The sequence below is a fragment of the Pongo pygmaeus genome, chromosome 20 (assembly GCF_028885625.2).
Source record: "Pongo pygmaeus isolate AG05252 chromosome 20, NHGRI_mPonPyg2-v2.0_pri, whole genome shotgun sequence".
Taxonomy (NCBI): Eukaryota; Metazoa; Chordata; class Mammalia; order Primates; family Hominidae; genus Pongo; species Pongo pygmaeus.
This window is the reverse complement of record NC_072393.2, coordinates 12,967,855-12,990,533: the sequence shown is the minus strand read 5'-3', so window position 1 is coordinate 12,990,533 and position 22,679 is coordinate 12,967,855. Positions and strand designations below refer to the sequence as shown.

Genomic DNA, 22,679 nt, shown 5'->3' with positions numbered 1-22,679 from the left:
GCTGGGAGGGGCTGATGCCATCCCATGGGGGCAGGAGTTGGGGGGTGGAGACTGTTAATCCCCAGTCTGGCAGGCCTGGCCTCTCCCCAGGGTGCCCACTAATTCCCAAACCAAACAGCAGGCAGCACTGGGCCCACTGCCGGCCTAATCCGCTCCGCTCCCCACCAGCCTGGGGCTGGCCAAGGGGCCTCCCGGTTCCCACGCTCTGAGCCTCCAAGAAAGTGGGCAAATGCCTCTGTCTTCCATTCCAGGCTTCACAGGCCCAGCAGGGACACCTCAACCCACACAGAATGAGACAAACGTATCTCTCACCCAAGACACCCTCCTTTCAAAGCTACCACAATAAACATGCCTCTCTATTAGGTCTCTGTTGTGAATGGGCCCCTCTAGATGTGACACTTCTGTCCAGTGCACAACCTGTGCAACTGTACATAAAGGTGCTTACCCTCACCTCCCAATGTCAACACTACAGCAGTTTAAGATCATTTTATTGAAGAGCAAGAGGTGGGAGAGGTAGGGGGCAACTACAGCTCCCCATCAGCCCCACCAGGGGGAATGGACCCCTCCCTGCCTCCTGCCCAAGTGGCTCCCCCTGTATTATCGGGGGGACTTTGTGCAAACTCTGCCCCGAGGGGTGGGGAGGGTGGAGGGTGAGTGTGAAATGGCAGCAGTTGGGGCTGGCAGCTGTGCTACTGGGCACTGGGGGGCTTGTAGGGCTCCAGGAGGAGGGCCGAGAAGGTGTTGACCTTGTCTGCCCCCCGCACCTCATGGGGTAACAGCGGCAGCTTCACGATGTGGAAGTCTTCATACAGGTCCTCCATCTGCAGCCAGGGCAGAGGGTAGAAGGCAGTGGTCAGCAGGCAGGAAGGCAGAGACAGAGCGTGGGTCAACAGAAGGGGTAAAGCTAGGAAGCTTCCAGGGTCAGGGAGAGAATATAGGGCAGGAGCTTAAGGTGTCATAAGTGGGAGTTGGATCTCTATGGTCAGAGATCACTGGGCTAGACCCCCTGCTCTCCAGGCTCACAGGGACCTAGGCCAGGCCAGCCACAGTCCTCTATGGCCGGAATAAGGGTGAAGGATCTGAAATGTGGGGGCGAAGGGCAGGAGGCTGGGGCAGAGGGCCAGAAGGTGGAGCAAAAGATCAGAGAATAAAGGGGCAGAGGTGCCTCTGCTGAGAGGTGCCTCTGCTGAGCCAGTGTTGGGTGGGTGGGCACACCTGGTCCAGATACTTGGCCTGGATCTTGTGGCGGGCCTCACACATCTTGCAGGGCTTCTCGGGGTCAGGGAAGACGAGCTGGTTGACAATGATATTGTGCGTGTCAATCTTGCACTTGGCCAGCTCCTGGATCAGCCTCTCTGTCTCATACAGGGACAGGAACTCAGCAATGCATACGCAGATGAAAGTTGTCTGCTCCTACAGGGCATGAGAGAGGACAGTGAAGGGCGGGGTCTGCCCCGTCCTCAGCCCCCGGCCCTCTCACCGCCAGCCAGACCACCACTCACAGGGTCCTTGAACTGTTCGCTGACTGAGCGGATGACGGGCAGCGTCTCCTCCAGCTTGGAGGCCAGCTGGTCTGCGTTCATGTCCCCCAGGCCCAGCATGTTGCACATCTGCAGGGGGAATGTGGGAGGGCTCATAGCTTACCTGGGGCTCCTTAAACCTCCTGGGTTGGGGGTTCACTAAACACCCGAGGGATGACTCCTGATGCCTCCCAGTGGTTAAAGGCTCAGGCCCACACGCAGATTCCTGGGGTTGGTCAAATACTAGCTTTGCCATTTCTTTTTTTTTGAAATGGAGTCTCACTCTGTGGCCCAGGCTGGAGTACAATGGCGTGATTTTGGCTCACTGCAACCTCCGCCTCCTGGGTTCCAGCGATTCTCCTGCCTCAGCCTCCTGAGTAGCTGGGATTACCGGTGCGTGCCACTATGCCCAGCTAATTTTTGTATTTTTAGTACAGGTGGGGTTTCACCTTTTTGGCCAGGCTGGTCTTGAACTCCTGACCTCAGGCAATCCACCCGCCTCGGCCTTGCGAAGTCCTAGGATTACAGGCGTGAGCCACCGCGGCCGGCCTCAGCTTTGCCATTTCTAGGAAACCATAGCTAAGGGGCTTGACCTCCTGGAGCCTCAGTTTCCCCATCTCTAAACTTTACCTCCCAGACCTGTTGTACCAGATGAGCTGATGTATATAATGTGCTCAGAATAGTGTCTGGCACATAGTAAGTGCTCAGTGTTACCACCTGAGGCACAGGTCCCCACAGGGGACACACACGCACCCACACGTGCACATACACCATGGTGGGTGGTGCTGGTGGTGTGCAGCACTGTGGGGGCTTTAGGGTTGTCATCGTAATAATAACCCATGGGGGCTGGGCACAGTGGCTCATGCCTGTAATCCCAGCACTCTGGGAGGTCGAGGTGGGTGTACTGCTTGAGGCCAGGAGTTCAAGACCAGCCTGGGCAACATGGCAAAACCCTATCTCTACAAAAAGTACAAAAATTAGCTGGGCATGGTGGTACACGTGTGTAGTCCCAGCTACTTGGGAGGCAGAGGCACGAGAATCACTTGAACCCAGGAGGTGGAGGTTGCAATGAGCCGAGATCGCACCACTGCACTCCAGCCTGGGCGACAGAGTGAGACTCCGTGTCAAATAATAATAATAATAATAACCCATGGGGCACTCTCATGATCTCCATTTGCAAGACAAGGAAGGTGAGGCCCAGAGAGGTGAAGTGATTTGCTTGAGGTCACACAGCAGTTGGGTCACATGGTAAGTGTAGAGGGTTTGAAGGCAGGTTGCCTGGTTCTGGAATGTGCTTTCTGGCTCTGTCTAGGGTATTTAGTGGGCAGGGGCAGGGACACTGAGTCCTGCCTGTCGGGGAGGAAAGACAGCTCCGTCCCATCCCCTCCAAGGAGAAGCCCAGAGAGAGAAGGGGTGGGAAGGAAAGGGAATTGTTAGTGCGCATTTGAGGGTCTGGGGGCCCGGGCCTACTCCCACTCCCGGCTGCCCGGATGGTGCAGGTGGGGGCCCCCGCCGCCTGCCTGTGAGATGAAAGGGCTGATCTGGTTCTTGATCTGCATAAGCCGGCCCAGGCCCCGCTCCACGATGGTGGGGAAGTTGAGCAGCCTCAGTGTGTGGCCCGTGGGTGCCGTGTCAAATACCACCACCGAGAAGTTCATGCCCTTCACCAGCCTGAGGGGAGACAGGGGTCAGGCCCTCTGTGTCCGCTCTTCCCCTTCCCCAGGCAGCCCCCACCCCTGCTGGCTGGGCCTGACCTCATGACCTCGGCATAGCTCATGGCCTCATCGATGCCGGGAAATGCGCTCATGGCCTCCTGCATCATCTTCTTGCCCATGCTCAGCATGTTGTCCTCCTCGAAGAACTCGTCAGGCAGCTCTGCCACGCCCAGGCTGGGGTCAATCTCCTGGGGGCCAAAGGGATGAGACTGAGGTTGCTGCTACTGCTGGGGGAGCCTTCCTACCTGGGCACAGGGCCAGGGGGAGCCTTCCTACCCAGACACAGGGCCAGAGGGAGCCTGTGGCGGGCTCTGACCACAGGCGTTTCATTAGGTCACGGCTGAGGGGACCCTGAGGTAGCACTTAGGGTTTTGTATGGTTGCATAAAGGGTCAAAAACAAGGGGAAAATTGCAAGCTGTGCCCAGGGCCCTCAAAGGGAAGCTTAAACCCACTGCGGGTCATTTACACTGCTACTCCCCACTTGCAACCTGCCACTTGCAACCCCAGAGACTCCCATGACTGGGCCATGACCTCTTCCGGATCATTCATCCCTCCACTGAGAGATTCCTTGACCACCCTAAATAACAGCACAGATCCACTGACACCCCCTGCCCTGCCTTCCTTTCTCCTTAAGGTTTAGCCCTTAGGAGCTGGGCAGGATAGCTCACACCTATAGTCCCAGGTACTCAGGAGAATGAGATGGGAGGATCGCTTGAGCCCAGGAGTTGGACACCAGCCTGGGCAATATAACAAGACCTATCTGAAAAACAAAATTAGCCCTTCCTCACATCCCTCATGATTCCCTTATCATGTTTATCATCTGTCTCCATAGCAGGAATGTCTGCCCCTCAAGGGCAGGGGTTTTACCATCTAGCTCACTGCTGTGTCCTCAGCACTTAGCATGAACAGTGCCTGGCACAGAAGTCGTCAACACATATGGAGAATCCGGCCAGGCACCGTACACCTTATGACAGTAATTCCAGCCCTTTGGGAAGCGGAGGCGGGCAGATTACCTGAGGTCGGGAGTTCGAGGCCAGCCTGGCCAACATGGTGAAACCCTGTCTCTACTAAAAATACAAAAATTAGCTATGCATAGTGGCGGGTGCCTATAATCCCAGCTACTCTGGAGGTTGAGGCAGGGGAATCGCTTGAACCCGGGAGGCGGAGGTTACAGTGAGCCACGATCACGCCATTACACTCCAGCCTGGTGACAGAGCGAGACTCTGTCTCAAAAAACAAACAACAAAACAAAACACAAACATGTATGTAGAATCTATGAAGGTATGGCCATGGCTGGGGTCCCTGGCCAGTCTCAGACTCAATGCCTCCCTCTTTTTTTTTTTTCCCCGAGACGGAGTTTTGATCTTGTTGCCTAGGCCGGAGTGCAGTGGTGCGATCACGGCTCACTGTAACCTCCGCCTTCTGGGTTCAAGGATTCTGCTGCCTCAGCCTCCCGAGTAGCTGAGACTATAGGCATGCCCCACCATGCCTGGCTTTTTTTTTTTTTTTTTTTTTGAGATGGAGTCTCGCTCTGTCACCCAGGCTGGAGTGCAGTGAGTAGCTGTGACTACAGGCGCCCGCCACCACACCCAGCTAATTTTTTTATTTTTAGTAGAGACGGGGTTTCACTGTGTTAGCCAGGATGGTCTCAATCTCCTGACCTCGTGATCTGCCCACCTCGGCCTCCCAAAGTGCTGGGATTACAGGCATGAGCCATCACGCCCGGCCATGCCTGGTTAATTTTTTGTAATTTTTTTTTTTTTTTTTGAGACGGAGTTTCGCTCTTGTTGTCTAGGCTGGACAATGGCATGATCTTGGCTCACTGCAACCTCCGCCTCCAGGGTTCAAGTGATTCTCCTGCCTCAGCCTCCTGAGTAGCTGGGATTACAGGCATGCGCCACCACCCCAGCTAATTTTGTATTTTTAGTAGAGACAGGGTTTCTCTATGTTGGTCAAGCTGGTCTTCAACTCCCAACCTCCGGTGATCCGCCCACCTCAGCCTCCCAAAGTGCTGGGATTACAGGTATGAGCCACCATGCCCGGCCAATGCCTCCCTCTTTATCTTCCTCCTTTGTCACCTCTTCTTGGTGACTTCATGGGTCCCATGGGGAAGTACCCAACTCGCTGGCCTTAGGGGTCATTCCCTGTTGGGGAGCTTGCCCACTCATCACTGCAACCTCTTCTTATGCTTCATGTATTCCAAGCCTCTTTGGACTACTTCATCCCCTCACTTGGCCCCTGTAAACTGTCAGTGTTCCTCTCGGCTGGCACCCTTATCCAGCCCAGCCTCTACAAGTTCCCTCTGCAAACACTCCCTTTCCCCCTGCTGTTGGCAAAATCCCCCACTCTGGTTACTTGCAGCTTTTTTTTTTCTTTCTTTTAGAGACAGCGTCTTGGCTGGGCGCGGTAGCTCACACTTGTAATCCCAGTGTATTAGGAGGCCAAGCCGGGCAGATCATTTGAGGTCAGGAGATTGAAAACAGCCCGGCCAACATGTTGAAACCCCGTCTCTACTAAAAAAAAAATACAGGCCAGGCGCGGTGGCTCACGCCTGTAATCCCAGCACTTTGGGAGGCCAAGGTGGGTGGATCACGAGGTCAGGAGATCGAGACCATCCTGGCTAACATGGTGAAACCCCGTCTCCATTAAAAATACTAAAAATTAGCCGGGCGTGGTGGCATACACCTGTAGTCCCAGCTACTCGGGAGGCTGAGGCAGGAGAATCACTTGAAATCAGGAGGGAGAGGTTGCAGTGAACCGAGATTGCGCCACTGCACTCCATCCTGGGCGACAGAGTAAGACTCTGTCTCAAAACAAACAAACAAACAAAAACCCCCCAAAAACAAAAATTAGCCAGATGTGGTGGCGGGCGCCTGTAATCACAGCTACTTGGGAGGCTGAGGCAGGAGAATCGCTTAAACTCAGAAGGTGGAGGTTGCAGTGAGCTGAGATCACACTGCTGCACTCCAGCCTGGGCGACAGAGTGAAACTCAGTCTCAAAAAAAAAAAAAAAAAAAAAAAAAAGAGATAGCATCTCATACATAGCTCATTGCAGCCTCAAACTCTTAGGCTCAAAGGATCCTCCTGCCTCAACCTACCGACTTACTGGGACTATAGGCACACACCACCATGCCCAGCTAATTTTGTTTGTTTTTTGTAGAGAAAGGGTCTCCCTTTGTTGCCCAGGCTGGTCTTGAACTCCTGACCTCAAGTGATCCTCTTGTCTCAGTCTCTGCAAGCACTGAAATTATAGGTATGGCTTTCTAGCTCTTTAGTATCACTGCACTTGAGGGCTGAACACTCCTGAAGAGTATTCCCATCTTGCTCCCCACCCTTTTGGAGACGGAGTCTCGCTCTGTCACCCAGGTTAGAGTGCAGTGGCGCAATCTCGACTCACTGCGACCTCAGCCTCCCAGGTTCAAGCAATTCTTTGCCTCAGCCTCCCGAGTATCTGGGATTATAGGTGTCCACCACCAGGCCCGGCTAATTTTTTTTTTTCAGATGGTGTCTTGCTCTGTCTCCCAGGCTGGAGTGCAGTGGCATGATCTCGGCTCACTGCAACCTCCGCCTCCCAGGTTCAAGCAATTCTCCTGCCTCAGCCTCCCATATAGCTGGGACTACAGGTGCCGGCTACCACGCAAGGCTAATTTTTGTATTTTTAGTAGAGACGGGGTTTCACCATATTGGTCAAGCTGGTCTCAAACTCCAGACCTCAAGTGATCTGCCCGCCTCAGCCTCCCAAAGTGCTGGGATTACAGGCGTGAGCCACCGCGCCCAGCTTATTTTTGTATTTTTTTTTTTTGAGATGGAGTCTTGCTCTGTCACCCAGGCTGGAGTGCAGTGGCGCGATCTAGGCTCACCGCAAGCTCCACCTCCTGCGTTCACGCCATTATCCTGCCTCAGCCTCCCGAATAACTGGGATTAAAGGCACCCGCCACCACGCCCGGCTAACTTTTTGTATTTTTAGTAGAGATGGGGTTTCACCCTGTTAGCCAGGCTGGTCTCAATCTCCTGATCTCGTGATCCACCTGCCTCGGCTCCCATAGTGCTGGGATTACAGGCGTGAGCCACTGTGCCCAGCTAATTTTTGTATTTTTAGTAGAGATGGAGTTCCACCATCTTGCCCAGGCTGGTCTTTAACTCCTGACCTTGTGATCCACCCACCTCAGCCTCCCGAAGTGCTGGGATTACAGGCATGAGCCACCACGCCTGGCCCTTGCTCCCCTCTTCTGAACACAAATCTCCAATGGGCACTTGACGATCCAGACAATTCTGGTTCCCCCTGCTACCTTAAGACGTGTTTATGTGGCATTTTCTCCCTCCTCAAACTTCTATCCCATTCACTGCTGAGACCCTTGCCTGTTCCTTGGTGAGAAAGAGAAGCCATTGGCTGCCACCACCCTCATCTCTGCCCAGGAAGTGCCCCAATTCCTCCTGTTTCCCTCCCAGTCCCTGACCCTGGCAGTGCCCAAGTTCTGGGTCTGTATGCTGGTTGGAGCTCATCCCACCTGAGGACTGTCCTCTGCCAGCATCCTCACTCTGCAGCATCTCTTTATTTTATTTTATTTTTATTTATTATTTTTTGTTGAGTCTCGCTCTGTCGTTCAGGCTGTAAAAAAGTGGTGTGATCTCGGCTCACTGCAAGCTCCGCCTCCCAGGTTCACGCCATTCTCCTGCCTCAGCCTCCTGAGTAGCTGGGACTACAGGTGCCCGCCACCACGCCTGGCTAATTTTTTTGTATTTTTAGTAGAGACGAGGTTTCACCATGTTAGCCAAGATGGTCTCAATCTCCTGACCTTGTGATCTGCCCGCCTCAGCCTCCCAAAGTGCTGGGATTACAGATTGAGCCACTGTGCCCGGCCTTTATTTATTTATTTTTTTGAGATGGAATCTTGCTCTGTTGCCCAGGCTGAAATGCAGTGGCACAATCTCAGCTCACTGCAAGCTCCGCCTCCCGGGTTCACGCCACTCTCCTGCCTCAGCCTCCTGAGCAGCTGGGACTAAAGGCGCCTGCCACCACGCCCGGCTATTTTTTGTATTTTTAGTAGAGACAGGGTTTCACCGTGTTAGCCAGGAGGGTCTTGATCTCCTGACCTTGTGATCCACCCGCCTCGGCCTCCCAAAGTGCTGGGATGACAGGAGTGAGCCAACGCGCCCAGCCTATTTTTTTTTTTTTTTTTTTTTTTTTTTTTGAGATGTGGGAAAACCTCGTCTCTACTAAAAATACAAAAATTAGCCGGGCATGGTGGTAGGCACCTGTAATCCCAGCTACTCCGGAGGCTGAGGCAGGAGAATCTCTGCTTCCTGGGTTCTAGCGATTCTCCTACCTTAGCTTCCTGAGTAGCTGGTATTACAGGCACCTGCCACCATGCCCAGCTGTTTTATATTTTTAGTAGTGACGGGGTTTCACCATGTTGGCCAGGTTGGTCTCACTCCTGACCTCAAGTGATCCACCCACCTTGGCTTCTCAAAGTGCTAGGATTACAGGAGTGAGCCACCATGCCCAGCCCTCACACAGCTTTAAATGCCACCCTTGGGACAGTGACTTCCAAATCAACGCCAACCTCCTCTGGGCTCCAGACTCACATAAACAAGCTATTGTCATGATGTTTTCACTTGGATTTCCAGTAGGCAACTCAGATTCACTGTAGACAAAATGAAATTCTTTATTTGTTCATTCTAAACCTACTCCTTTCCTAGTTTTCCCCATCCCAGCTGCTTAGAGAGACAAGAAAGACATGTAATCAATTCATTTCTTTCTCTCACCCAAGTCATCTTACTGGTTTACTTCCAAAATACATCCCTGGTGCGATGTGGTGGCTCATGCCTGTAATCCCAGCACTGTGGGAGGCCGAGGCAGTCAGATCACTTGAGGTCAGGAGTTTGAGACCAGCCTGGCCAACATGGTGAAAACCTGTCTCTACTAAAAATAACAAAATTAACAGGCAGTGGTGGCACAAGCCTGTAATGCCAGCTACTCGGGAGGCTGAGGCAGGAGCACTGCTTGAACCTGGGAGGTGGAGGTTGCAGTGAGCCTAGATCGGGTCACTGCACTCCAGCCTGGGAGACAGAGGAGTCTTGAGTGTCTAAAAAAAAAAATCTCAAATCTGACTACTTCTCCCCCAACATTCTGCCTTCACCAGAGTCCAGGATGTTGTCATCTCTCAACTGGTTACATCCCCAATCTCCTTGTTAGTTTCCCTGCTTCTACCCTGACTGACAATTAAATCTCCACCTGGCCGTCGGAGGGTACTTTTCAAACATGAATTTGGCCATGACATTGCCCTGCTTAAAACAAACAGCTTCCCGTTAATAGCTTGGAGTCAATGCCAAACTTCTTAGCGTGGCCCATAAGGTCCCACACCATGTGGCTCTGATTGGTCTCTCCAACTTCTCCTTCCCTACCCTGGCTCACTAAGCTTCAGGCACTCTGGTGTGCTTCCTGCTCTGCAATTCCTTATTGCTTCCCTTGTGAGTATGTTGAGGAAGGGGTGAAACAGGAGAGACACAGGATATAGAGTGGATAGGACACGGTGGTTGCTGGTGTGTGTGCACAAGAAAGGCTGGAAGAAGCTTTTCCCAGAAGTGGGGGCTAAGCCTTGCTCCACTCACCATAGCAAAGAGGTTGTCATAGCCTTTGACCTTGGTAGGCACCTTTGAGAACTTCTGGTCAAAAGCATCTGAGATGTTGTGAGCTGGGTCTGTGGAGATGATCAGAACACTCTCACGCCCCTTGGAGAGCTGGACTGCCAGGCTGCAGCTGAGTAAAGGAAAAGTCAAAAGATAGGGGATGAGGGGATGGGCTCTGTTCCCTGGGTCTGCAAGGGGAGTGGTAGGTTCCCTGGAGCAGGTGACCCGGATCAGCAGGGGCCTTGAGAGGAGAGTATGGGTTACAGTGGGATTGAGCCTCAGTGCCTACAAAGGAACCCTCTCTGTTTTATCTACTGACCTCTCTATGTGGACTAGAGAGGCAAGGTTCAGCTGAGTGAGTCTGTCTGGCCTAGTGCCTGCTTCTTCTTTGCTGGACACACGGTGGCATGGCCCAGCTGTCCAGCCAGCATAGCTTGACTCCGTGCCCCCTTCCTTAATAAGCTAAGGGGTCCCCTGCATTCCCTGGTAAGCACAGGATGGTTCAGTCTGCTTGTCTAGGATAATCTGCCCAACGGACACCTCCTGCCTGTAGCTGCCTGGGACACTCTGATCATGTGCCCTCTCCCTCGCTTTCCACCTTCACTCTCGCCTTGGGCATAAAACACCAAGGTTCACCAAACTAGGATTGCTTGTTCTGGTGCCGCCCTCACCCACAACTCTAGATTCACTCAGGTACGGTCCAGCTGATGGGGACATCTAAGTGCTTCCTCGTCCCCCGGGCGCTGAGTTCACTGTGGTTCGGCACTTGAGCCCCAACACGGATGGTCCAACTCAGAGGGTGCTAGGGCTGCATTGAGGTCTTTCTCATTTGCTCCAGGTAACTTCCAGAGAGTGAAACCCAAAGACCCCCGCCAGCCCCCATGCCCCGGTCGTGGTGGAAAACCCGGTTCTTGGCCTCCCCTTCGCCCAGTGGTATATCCTACACGCCTCCTGGACCCCGCCGCAGCCTCCTTACCTGCAGGTGGTCTTGCCCACACCACCCTTGCCCCCGACGAAGATCCACTTCAGGCTGCGCTGCTCGATGATGTTGCTAAGTGTAGGCTCCAGCGGCTCCACATCAGGCGCATCTTCGAACTCCTCTGCCTCAACCCCCCACCCGGCCACCCCTGCCGCCATTTTGGAACTGGCTCACGTGATCCAGCGGAGCGCACCATACGAAGCACCTACAGGGGAAATTCTCTATTACATTCCTATCGAAGCTAAGAGCATGAGTTAATTTCCTCATTACTTGCCTTTTAGGATAAATATAAATTATATTTTCACTATTCTTTGCTTCCAGGGTTCACTTTGTCAACTTCTGGTCTATAATTTTCCAAGGGTTCCCCCTACCTAATGAACACATCGGTACGGTCTAGGCTACTCCCCTTCACTGATTGGGCCCTAGGTCTTGCAGCTCTCCTTTCATTGGCTATGTCTTTTCTTACTTACACCAATCACTCTTATGTTCCGGTAGCGCCAACCTCTCCTTAGCAACCAGCCAAACACCCAGTCCATGCCCTTTCGGTGAAGTTAGAGTGCCGGTCCTCCTTGGCCTGACTCCATAGGCTCAACTTTATGTCCATCATTTTCCCTCTATTCTTCACGTTAGGTCCCAACCTCACCTCAGGTCCGCCCCCTCTGTTATTCAATAGGCTGTGAGCCACTTGGCTCTTGCCGCAAACCAATCATAGACGAATTGACTCCGTTGGTTGGCGATAGTTCCCTGGGCTGATAGTGGCTTAGAGTGGGCGAGTCTACAGAGTCTTGTCCTGTACGCCCTGATCTCCCATACCTAGCAGACACCATTCCTGCAATTGCGCTCCGTTTCGTAGAAGGAATTCCTAAAAGCCTCCTTGTATTTCAAGAGGACTCCAGTATACGATATTTCATGTTTGAACCTCTGTCTTAGAGCAGGAACAGAAGCTGAGTTCCAGGCCCTTGATGGAGACCCCAGCCCATGACACTCTTAACTTTAGAAGGAGACTAGAGACTAGAAATAACCCCGACTTCATCTGAATACTACAGGTCATAAATAAGCTGATTCTCGGGACGGGCGCGGTGGCCCACGCCTGTAATCCTACCACTTTGGGAGGCCGAGTAGGGTGGATCACCTGAGGTCAAGAGTTCGGGACCAGCCTGGCCAAGATGGCGAAACCCCCGTCTCTACTAAAAATACAAAAATTAGCCGGGCGTGGTGGCACGCGCCTGTAATCCCGGCTACTCAGGAGGCTGAAGCAGGAGAATCGCTTGAACCCGGAGGGCAGAGGTTGCAGCGAGCCGAGATTGCGCCACTTCACTCCACTCCAGCCTGGGTGAAAGAGTGAAACTCCGTCTCTAAATAAATAAATAAATAAATAAATAAATAAATTAGGCTGGGCGCGTTGGCTCACGCCTGTAATCCCAACACTTTGGGAGGCCGAGGCAGGCAGATCACGAGGTCAGGAATTCGAGACCAGGTTGAGGCAGAAGAATCGCTTGAACTCGGGAGGTGGAGGTTGCAGTGAGCCGAGATCATGCCACTGCACTCCAGCCTGGGCGACAGAGCGAGACTCCGTCTCAGAAAATGAAATAAAATAAAATAAAATGAAACAAAATAAAGTAATAATAACAATAATAAAATAAAAAAGTAAGCTGATTCTCAGACGGGGACCTCAGCTCCACAGAGCCAGCTATGTCCCCAATAAATGTGAGCATTATCCCAGAGATGGGTACCCAACCTAAAGATACCCCTATTTCTACTTGGGGGGCCCAGACTAGACATGCTGTCTATTCCCCAGTTAGGGACTCTAGTTCCCAGGTGTCAGCTGAGCACACAGCCCCAAATGAGGTCCTTCCCCTCATAGAAATTATTCTTGGTGTCGTCAGACGGGGATTCTAGCCCTGGAAAGCGAATCTGTTCCTAGCCCCAAGTGAAACCAACTCCAGAGAGCAAGCTACAGCCCCAGTCTCAGACGACAGTCTCATTCTCCGGGAGCCCCTGTCTGGGGAACACCAGCCTGAGTACTGCTGAATTTTGAAAACCCGAGAGGCAGGGCTCGGCGGCTCACGCCTGTAATCCCAGCACTTTGGGAGGCTGAGGTAAGAGGACTGCTGGAGCCTAGGAGTTTGAGAACAGCCTGGGCAACATGACAAAACCCCGTCTCCACAAATATAAATAAATAAACAAATAAATAAATAAGTAAATAAAATAAATTAGCCAGGCGTAGTGGCGCATGCCTGTGTTTCCAGCTACTCGGGAGGCTGTGGTGGGAGGATCGCCTCAGCCCTGAGAGGTCGAAGTGAGCCGTGATCATGCCTTTGCACTCCAGCCTCGGAGACGGAGTGTGACTCTGTCTCCAAAACAAGACAAAAAACCAAAAAACAAAACAGCAAGACTGGGCCCGATGGCTCAGGCCTGTAATCCCAACACTTTGGGAGGGGAGGCCAAGGCAGGAGTATCGCTGGAGGCCAGGAGTTCGAGACCAGCCTGGGCAATATAGCCAGGCGCCCGTCTCTAATTTTTAAAAAACAAGGCCGGGCGCAGTGGCTCACGCCTGTAATCCCAGCAGTTTGGGAGGCCGAGCCGGGTGGATCACCTGAGGTCGGGAGATCACCAGCCTGACCAACATGGAGAAATCCCGTCTCTACTAAAAATACAAAATTAGCTGGGCGTGGTGGCGCATGTCTGTAATCCCAGCTACTCGAGAGGCTGAGGCAGGAGAATCGCTTGAACCTGGGAGGTGGAGGTTGCGGTGAGCCGAGATCGCGCCATTGCACTCCAGCCTGGGAAACAAGAGGGAAACTCCGTCTGAAAAAAAAAGAAAAAAAAAAAACAAACAAAAAAACCCGCGAGACGGGGGCTCCTCCCCCTAGCCCCGCCCCTTCGGGTTGGTGCCCTCATTCGCCCCGCCCCCGCTGCGGACGCTGGAGGGCCGGACCTCTCTTCCCGGCATGCATTGTTCGGGACGAGGCGAGTCGGGCGCCAAGCGCGGGGCCGGAGCGGCCTTCCCAGAGTCCTTTGCGCGGCACCTGGCGACAAAATGGCTGCCCGAGGGAGACGGGCGGAGCCTCCGGGCCGGGAGGCGCCGGGCCCCGCGGGCGGTGGCGGTGGCGGGAGCCGTTGGGCTGAGTCGGGACCGGGGACGTCGCCCGAGAGCGGGGACGAGGAGGTGTCGGGCGCGGGTTCGAGCCCGGTGTCGGGCGGCGTGAACTTGTTCGCCAACGACGGCAGCTTCCTGGAGCTGTTCAAGCGGAAGATGGAGGAGGAGCAGCGGCAGCGGCAGGAGGAGCCGCCCCCGGGTCCGCAGCGACCCGACCAGTCGGCCGCCGCCGCTGGCCCCGGGGATCCGAAGAGGAAGGGCGGTCCGGGCTCCACACTTAGCTTCGTAAGGAGCCGTGGGGGTGGGGGCGGGCGCCACGGCCTGTCCTGGCAGCGGGAGTCGGGGCCCGTGAAGGGGGATCGAGACCGAGGTCCACTTTCCGTTCTGAATGAGGGGCCCGTCCGGGTCACCCGCTGAGGATGTGGAACTTGGATTCCCGACAACTGGGGTCTGGGGGCGGGAGTGGGGACTCCAGGAGCCTGCCCGTGGGAACTGGGAGCTGAGGAATTGCCTAGGAATCAGCACTGTGGAGAATGAGGAAACGTGGATATCAGGATTCCTGTTTGAGTGGTACGCGGACCTTGGGTCATGGGACCACCACTAATTGTGAGGAAAGGGAGTAAATTTAAGTCTGGATTCTGAGCTATGTGCGTTAGACTCAGACCACGTACTGTGTAAGGACAATTACTTACCTAGGACAATTGCTTGACTTCCTTGTATCTTATTCGACCAACCTCCATTTATTGAGCAATTTACCTCGTGCTAGGCGTTGTGCTAGGTGCTGGTATGCAGTGGTGAGCTTACAGACAAGATCGGTGGTTTCCTGGAGCCTCTGGGTTTGCCTACCCTCATTTTCCCTAGTTGCAAAAATAGACATCATCGCATCTCTTGATGTGGTGAGGGTTTTATGAGGTGATCCTGGAAAAGTGGTTAGCACAGAGCCTGTCTTCCAGGAAGGGCTAAACTGGTGGTTCTCAATTGGGGCAGTTCCCTCCACCCCCACATTTGGCAAAGTCTGGAGACATTTTTGGTTGTCAGAACTGCGGGAGGGGGTGCTAGTGACATCTATGGGTAGAGGCCAGGGATGCTGCTCAACTTCCTACCATGCGTGGGGCAGCGCCCTCCCACCCCCAAACAAAGAATAATCTAGCTCAAAATGTTATTAGTGCCAGGTTGAGAAACTCTGGATTAAGTAAATAGGGCATATATTGATTTTTGGCTCTGAGCTTGCCATGTCTGTGGTGTTAAGATCAAGTGCCTGTAGTGTGGAGGAAAAAGTGTTGACTTGAGAATAACAAGACTGGGGGCTCTAGTTCTGGATCCAGCATGTGATTTTGGGCAAGTGATCTAACCTCTGCAAGCCTCAGTTTCTTCATTTGTTAAAAATGGGCGTGGATTGGGGGCAGTGGCTCACACCTGTAATTCCAACATTTTGGGAGGTCGAGGTGGGTGGATCGCTTAAGCCCAGGAGTTGGAGACCAGCCTGGACAATATGGCAAAAACGCATCTCTACAAAAAAAATTAAAAAATTAGTTGGGCATGGTGCCATACATGCCTGGAGCTCCAGCTACCCAGGAGGCTGAGACAGGAGGATCGCTTGTGCCCAGGAGATTCAGGCTGCAGTGAGCTGTGATTGCACCACTGCGCTCTAGCCTGGATGACAGAACAAGAGAGTATCTTAAAAAAAAAATCGGTGTGAAATAATCCCAGCAGGCCAGGCTCTGTGGCTCATGCCTGTAATCCCAGCACTTTGGGAGGCCGAGGCAGGCAGATCATCTGAGGTCAGGGGTTGGAGACCAGCCTGGCCAACGTGGTGAAACCCTGACTCTACTAAAAATACAAAAATTAGCCAGGCATGGTGGTGCATACCTGTAATCCCAGCTACTTGGGAGGCTGAGGCAGGAGAATCACTTGAACCTGGGAGGTGGAGGTTGCAGTGAGCCGAGATCGTGCCACTGCACTCCAGCCTGGACAGTAAGACTCTGTCTCCAAAAAAAAAAAAAAAAAAAAAAAAAGGAAATAGTCCCAGCAGCACAGGTTATTGAATGCCTGGTTGTGTGTGAAGCCTGTTGGAGCCCCTGGAGCGCAGGAAGCCCTCAATCAATGGGAGAAGGTGGGATACAGGATGAAAGGCTAGAGGAAGACTCTTTGAGGAAAGGGTAAGGAAGGAAAAGCATCAGGACCAGGGTTGGTGTGACACCTGCGAGTGGAATCCCTTCATGAATGGGAGTAGCAGTCGTCGTTGCATCTTTTTCATTTGTTCATTGAGGGGCCATTTTGGCTGCACCCTCAAAGAGGCCATGCCAGGCTAGGCACAGGGAAGGCAATGTTGCTTGATGTCTAAGGACGCTGTCCAGAGGCTTCGACCCACCTGACCCTGAATCAGCTCCATTGTTTGTTGTTAGCATGACGTCTCCTTCCGAAAGACTTTTCTCATCTATGAAAAGGGAGTGGTTCTTTTTTCTTTTCTTTTTTTTTTTTTTTTGAGACAGGGTCTCGTTCTTGTTGCCCAGGCTGGAGTGCAATGGTGCAACCTCGGCTCACGGCAACCTCCTCCTCCCAGGTTCAAGCAATTCTTCTGCCTCAGCCTCCCGAGTAGCTGGGATTACAGGCGCCTACCACCACTCCTGGCTAATTTTTTGTATTTTTAGTAGAGATGGGGTTTCACCATGTTGGCCAGGCTGGTCTCAAACTCCTGACTTCAGGTGATCTACCCGATTCCACCTCCCAAAGTGCTGGGATTACAGGCCTGAGCCACCGCGCCTGGTCAAAAAGGGGGTGGTTCTAACTTTCATCTTAGGGTAGCTGTGAAAATGAAAGGAGATGATACATCCACAGCACTTGGCACAGGGCTTGGCATACAGTACGTGCTCAATAAAGGGAGCTGTTGCCACCTCTTGTGGTCCCTGCTAGGGAGGGTGAGGCCTTGGTGTGGAAAGTGAGAACAGAGCTGGTCCCTACTGAGGTGGGCACTCTTCTTGCTCCCTGGGAGGGCACCGCGGGCCCAGGGCAGGCGCTGAGTCGCGTGTGCTCCTCTCTGATTGCTGCGCAGGTCGGCCGGCTGGCGGAGCTGGGCGCGGCGTCAGGACGGGCCACCAGGCCGGGCTAGGAAGGTGTAGTGGGCCTCAGCGCCGCCAAGGGCGGTCCCGGCTCCTGTAACCGTTGCAGTCTTCTGTCCCTTCACCCAGGTGGGCAAACGCAGAGGCGGGAACAAACTAGCCCTCAAGACGGGAATAGTAGCCAAGAAGCAGAAGACGGAGGATGAGGTGAGCCGGCTTGGTGCAGGGGGACCACCCACATTGCCTTTCCCTTCCAGCTTTTGCGCAGCCTTCTCCCTCCCTGTCTGGTATCCAGGCCTTTGATGAGTGTGCCTGGCAGGATAGGAGGGCTGTCAATGGGTCCCCAGATAACTTGACTTTACAATCTTTAGCTCAAACCCAGAGTCTTCCGGGTGACACTGGGAATGGGTCGCCTGTGTCAGGGCAGTCCTGACCCTGGTTCCTGGCACCCCCCCTCCTAACCCGTATCCCCCTTCCACAGGTATTAACAAGTAAAGGTGACGCATGGGCCAAGTACATGGCAGAAGTGAAAAAGTACAAAGCTCACCAGTGCGGTGACGATGATAAAACTCGGCCCCTGGTGAAATGACGCCCCTCCCCCGCCTGCCCATGGCCTGGGACTCTCTGCGATGTACATAACTATTTAATGCAGCGGCAGCGGCGGCAGCCTTCCCCGAGAGGACTTAAAAGCAGAAGGAAACCGAGATGCTTCCCGCAGCCGTGGACGATTCTCCAGGACTCTTTTTTTACCTTGAGCACTTGCCTCGTGAGACTTCATAGAACAGTGGTTTACTGTCCCCCCTCTTCTCACCTCCTCATTCTCTCTGGCTCTTTCTGTCTTCCTCTTCTCACCCTCCTCCCTCCCCTTAGCCATCACTTCTGGGAAGTAAAGAACTTGACTTAGTGCCGGAGCTGTGTGCTTGGTTTGTCTTCTTTGCGCTGTCAGACCTAACTAAGCCTTCCCCTGGTTGCTGGCATTGTACCTGTCAAAGCCTGGGCCTGACCCAATAACGAGCAGGATATGAAAGGGGTAGGAAGGACAGGGGCACATCCCCTCCTGTAGGCCTGGACTTTCTCCAGGACCTGTCTCCACTTACTGCTGCATCCCTACCGTGCCACCTTAGGCTCACTTTCTCTTCACGGTTCCATTTTGGCTTGGCCAAAGCTGTTGCATTGCGCATTCAGCAGACACTTAGGAGCATCTATTATGTGCCAGGGCTCTGCAAGTCTCCGGGACCACAGCTGGGAACACACAGACCACACCCTCCCTGCCCTTACAGAAGGAGGCAGACACAAACAAAAAGGGGAAGCCCTTTTGCAGCTAGGGAGGAGAGGGGTATGTCTTTTAGGTGACATTTGATTAGAGTCCTGAGGGAGGTGAGGCAGAGTCCCAGGCAGAGGGAACAGCCAGGTCGGAGAGGGCTTGGGCCTGAAGAGAGCCTCATAAGTGAGGAGGATGGATGGATGGATTATGGGGGGGAGAATTCAGGACTTTTTTTTTTTTTGGAGATGGTCTCGCTCTGTCGCCCAGGCTAGAATGCAGTGCTACGATTGCAGCTCACTGCCTCATTGCAGCCTCCACTTCCTGGCCTCCCACCTCAGCCCTGCAAGTAGCAGGGACCACAGGTTCACACCACCATGCTCTGCTAGTTTTTTAATTTTTTTGTAGAGATGGGGTCTCCCTATGTTTCCCAGGCTGGTCTGCAACTCCTAAGCTCAAGCAACCCTCTCACCTCGGCCTCCTAAAGTGCTAGGATTACCAGTATGAGCCATTCCTGGCCCAGGATTTTATTTTATTTATTTATTTTTTTTTTGAGACAGAGTCTTGTCTCTGTCACCCAGGCTGAAGTGCAGTGACGCGATCTCGACTCACTGCAACATCCGCCTCCTGGGATCAAGCCATTCTCCTGCCTCAGCCTCCCGAGTAGCTGGGATTACAGGTGCCTGCCACCATGCCTGGCTAATTTTTGTATTGTTAGTAGAGACAGGGTTTCACCATGTTGGCCAGGCTGGTCTCGAACTCCTGACCTCAGGTGATCCACCTCGGCCTCCCAAAGTGCTGGGATTACAGGCCTGAGCCACTGCGTCGTGCCCGGGATTTTATTCTTAAGTGAGGAGAAGGCTTTGGGGAGTATTTGAGGTTGCAACATCATACGTTTTATATCTTCAGGGGATCCCTCCGGCTCCTGTGGGGAATAGACTGAAGGAGGCTGAGGGTAGAACCTGGGAGACTGAGGAGGGGAGTGGAGGGGACTGCATCTCGGCAGCAGAGGAGGTGAGGAGTGCTGAGAGCTGGATTCCATGGGGCTGTGTGCTCCGCTGGGGGAAAGGCCACTCAGTCCTCTAGCTACTTGAAGCCCTTCCAGGGAGGCTGGAGTCTGTCCCTTCCATATGCATACACCCTCAAGAGAAAGAGGGCAAGGGGGTTCTCTGTCCAACCTTACAGAACATGATCACTGGCACAGACCTAGCCCTTCCATGCCCTCCTGGTTCCACTGCCCATCCTGTTGGAGCCGGAAGCTGCCTGGCTCCACCTGTTCTCCACCAAACCCACACAAGTTTTAAGATGCCCTTGCCTCCCAACTCCTCAAACCTGCTGGACCTGGAGCAACGTTGGGGGGTCCCCCAGCTATAGGCTCACCCCAGTCTTCCTAGGCAGGAATGGCAGCAGCTGAGCAGCCTTGGCACTCCTACCCAGCTTAGGGCTGGGCCCTCTTCCACTTTCTCTTTTTTTTTGAGATAAAGTCTACCTCTGTTGCCTAGGCTGGAGTGCAGTGGTGAGATTACAGCTCACTGCAGCCTCAACCTCCTGGGCTGAAGCGATCCTCCCACCTCAGCCTCCTGGGTGAGGTCTACAGGCATGTGCCATCAGACACGGCACATTTTTTTTTTGTATTTTTTGTAGAGACAAAGTCTCACCATGTTGCTCAGGCTGGTTGGGAACTCCTGGGCTCAAACCGTCTTCCCGCCTTGGCCTCCCAAAGTGCTGGGATTACAGGTGTGAACTACTGCACCCAGCCCCCTCCTTCCACTTTTTTTTTTTTTTTTTTTTTGAGACGGAGGCACACTCCGCCCCCAGGCTGGAGTGCAATGGCGCAATCTGGGCTCACTGCAACCTCCGCCTCCCAGGTTCAAGCAATTCTCCTGCCTTAGCTTCCCTAGTAGCTGGGACGACATGAGTGTGCCACCACACCTGGCTAATTTTTATCTTTTTGGTAGAGCCGGGGTTTCCTGACCTCAAGTGATCTGTGGCCTCAGGGATTACTGGCATGAGCCACTGTGCCTGGCCCCTCTTTCCACTTTCAATCAAAAGAGGACCAAGACTCAGAGAAACACGGCCTCAGCAAGTAGAGGGTGGAAGGCAGAGGGCTGTGGTCCTGGGAGTGGGCTGAGGTGGGCCCACCCTGGTACACCACAGGCTCTCAGATTTTGCCAGATGCAGTCTGTGCAGGTTGGGGTGGAGCACTGACTCATGTAACAAATGATGAGCATCTGCTATGTGAAGTCAGCTACCCAAACAGACAAAAACCCTGCCCTGCCAAGAATGGTGGCTCACATCTGTAATCCCAGTGACTGGGGAGGTCGAGACACAGGTGGATCACTTGAGCCCAGGAGTTTGAGACCAGCCTGGACAACACAGCAAGACCTTTCTTGCTACAAAAAATAAAAGTTGGCTGGGCGCAGTGGCTCACGCCTGTAATCTCAGCACTTTGGGAGGCCAAGGCAGGAGGATCACTTGAGGCCAGGAGTTCGAGACCAGCCTGGCCAATGTGGTGCAAACCTGTCTCTACTAAAAATACAAAAAATTAGCTGGGCGTGGTGGCGCGCACCTGTAATACCAGCTATTCGGGAGGCTGAGGCAGGAGAATGTCCTGAATCTGAGAAGGCAAAGGTTGCAGTGAGCTGAGATTGTGCCACTATACTTCAGCCTGAGCAACAAAGTGAGATTCCGTCTCAAAAAAAAAAACAGCCTAGCCGTCGTGGTGGCTCACGCCTATAATCCCAGCACTTTGGGAGGCCAAGGCGGGCAGATCACAAGGTCAGGAGTTCAAGACCAGCCTGACCAACATGGTGAAACCCTGTCTACTAAAAATACAAAAATTAGTTGGGGGTGGTGGCCCACGCCTGTAATCCCAGCTACTTGGGAGGCTGAGTCAGGAGAATCGCTTGAACCGGGGAGACAGAGGTTGCAGTGACTACACTCCAGCCTGGGCAACAGAGAGAGACTCCATCTCAAAACATTAAAAAAATAATAATAGGATACCTTTCCTCTTTCACTTCCTGCTAACACACAATAAGGTTTTTCTGCTTTACTTTGCACATGGGCTGAAAGGTCTCTCCCTCCTACTTTGGGGATGCTAAGCTAGCCCAGGTGTGACTTTGGCCTTGGGGATGGAGTATGGGGGGAGGGAACACAGGAAGCTAATGGATCCATCCCTACCTCCTCCTCCCCCAAAGCCACCAGCAGAGACTGGATCTTTAAAAAGCAACAGAAGCCTGGGAAGTAGGTCACCCTGCAGCATCTCAGCCTCTATTCTAGTGTCAAGAGGCAGGAGAGGCTGAAAGCCCAGGCACATCCCTTTACAGTACTTACCCGCTCTGACCTGAGAAAAGTCTGAAGAGGGAGGAGAATCAAATCCAGGTTTTGGTGAGTCACACAGCCCTGGCTTCAAACTATTCTAGTGCCTGTTGACTGTGTGATCTTGGGTAAGTCACTTAGCTTTTCTGTACTTCAGGTTCTTCATCTATCAAATAGGGGTAAAATAAAGAAGCATCTCTAGAGTCAAGTTCTAAAGTAAGGGCAATATTCATAGAATCTAACCCTGCCATTGTTTAAAACAGCTAGTGCTTTCCAGGGTGAAGAAGTTGGCTTGCGTTTGGGGACTGTGTTAAGTCCGTTGAAGTGCTGACCTTTGAACTCGGGGGACAGTGTGATGAGAGGCTTGGGCAGGGGGGCTGTTGTAAATTGAGAACACGTTTGTCTCGCATTTCAGATACGTGGTTGGACCCCAATTCTTTTTTTTTGAGACAGAGTCTCGCTCTGTCGCCTAGGCTGGAGTGCAGTGGCGTGATCTTGGCTCACTGCAAGCTGCGCCTCCTGGGTTCACGCCATTCTCCTGCCTCAGCCTCCCGAGTAGCTGGGACTACAGGCGGTCGCCACCACGCCTGGCTATTTTTTCTGTATTTTTAGTAGAGACAGGGTTTCACCGTGTTAGCCAGGATGGTCTTGATCTCCTGACCTCGTGATCTGCCTGCCTTGGCCTCCCAAAATGCTGACATTACAGGCATGAGCGTGAGCCACTGCGCCCGGCTGGTTGGACACCAATTCTGTGAGTTTCTTTTGGCACAGAGAGCTTCTAATTGAGCTGAGGTAAGTTTGCCAGGCATAGGGCTGTTGTGAGATTTGCATGAGAAAACATTAGGCCTTTTTTTTTTTTTTGAGACAGAGTCTCGCTCTGTCGCCCAGGCTGGAGTGAAGTGGCGTGATCTTGGCTCACTGCAACCTCTGCCTCCCGTGTTCAAGCGATTCTCCTGCCTCAGCCTCCTGAGTAGCTGGGATTATAAGCGCAGGCCACCACTCCTGGCTAATTTTTTTTGTATTTTTAGTAGAGACGGGGTTTCACCGTGTTAGCCAGAAGATGGTCTCAATCTCCTGACCTCGTGATCTGCCCTTG

At 53.1% G+C, this 22,679-nt stretch overlaps 2 protein-coding genes across 9 annotated transcripts; one reads left to right on the top strand and one right to left on the bottom strand.

The window, feature by feature from the left end:
- Positions 1-471: 471 nt before the first annotated feature.
- Positions 472-14,863, bottom strand: GET3 (guided entry of tail-anchored proteins factor 3, ATPase). Of its 7 annotated transcripts, XM_054464192.2 has the most exons (10): positions 13,784-14,802; positions 13,579-13,628; positions 13,083-13,131; positions 10,843-11,050; positions 9,849-9,996; positions 3,275-3,423; positions 3,041-3,191; positions 1,503-1,610; positions 1,216-1,413; positions 472-821 (listed from the first exon to the last, which is right to left on the bottom strand). In XM_054464192.2, the coding sequence occupies exons 4-10, from the start codon at positions 11,001-11,003 to the stop codon at positions 690-692; spliced, it is 1,047 nt and encodes a 348-aa protein (XP_054320167.1). In that variant the 5' UTR covers positions 11,004-11,050; positions 13,083-13,131; positions 13,579-13,628; positions 13,784-14,802; the 3' UTR covers positions 472-689. The 7 variants fall into 7 exon arrangements, with proteins under 7 accessions (XP_054320167.1, XP_054320162.1, XP_054320166.1 ...); XM_054464187.2 differs by lacking the exon at positions 13,083-13,131 and having other exon boundaries at positions 13,784-14,863; XM_054464191.2 differs by lacking the exons at positions 13,083-13,131; positions 13,784-14,802 and adding an exon at positions 11,659-11,766 and having other exon boundaries at positions 13,579-13,760.
- On the top strand, positions 13,886-17,915 carry TRIR (telomerase RNA component interacting RNase). 2 transcript variants are annotated; one of them, XM_054464209.1, is made up of 3 exons: positions 13,886-14,230; positions 17,134-17,211; positions 17,486-17,915. In XM_054464209.1, the coding sequence occupies exons 1-3, from the start codon at positions 13,886-13,888 to the stop codon at positions 17,591-17,593; spliced, it is 531 nt and encodes a 176-aa protein (XP_054320184.1). In that variant the 3' UTR covers positions 17,594-17,915. The 2 variants fall into 2 exon arrangements, with proteins under 2 accessions (XP_054320184.1, XP_054320185.1); XM_054464210.1 differs by lacking the exon at positions 17,486-17,915 and having other exon boundaries at positions 13,886-14,207; positions 17,134-17,210.
- The last annotated feature ends 4,764 nt before the right edge of the window (positions 17,916-22,679 follow it).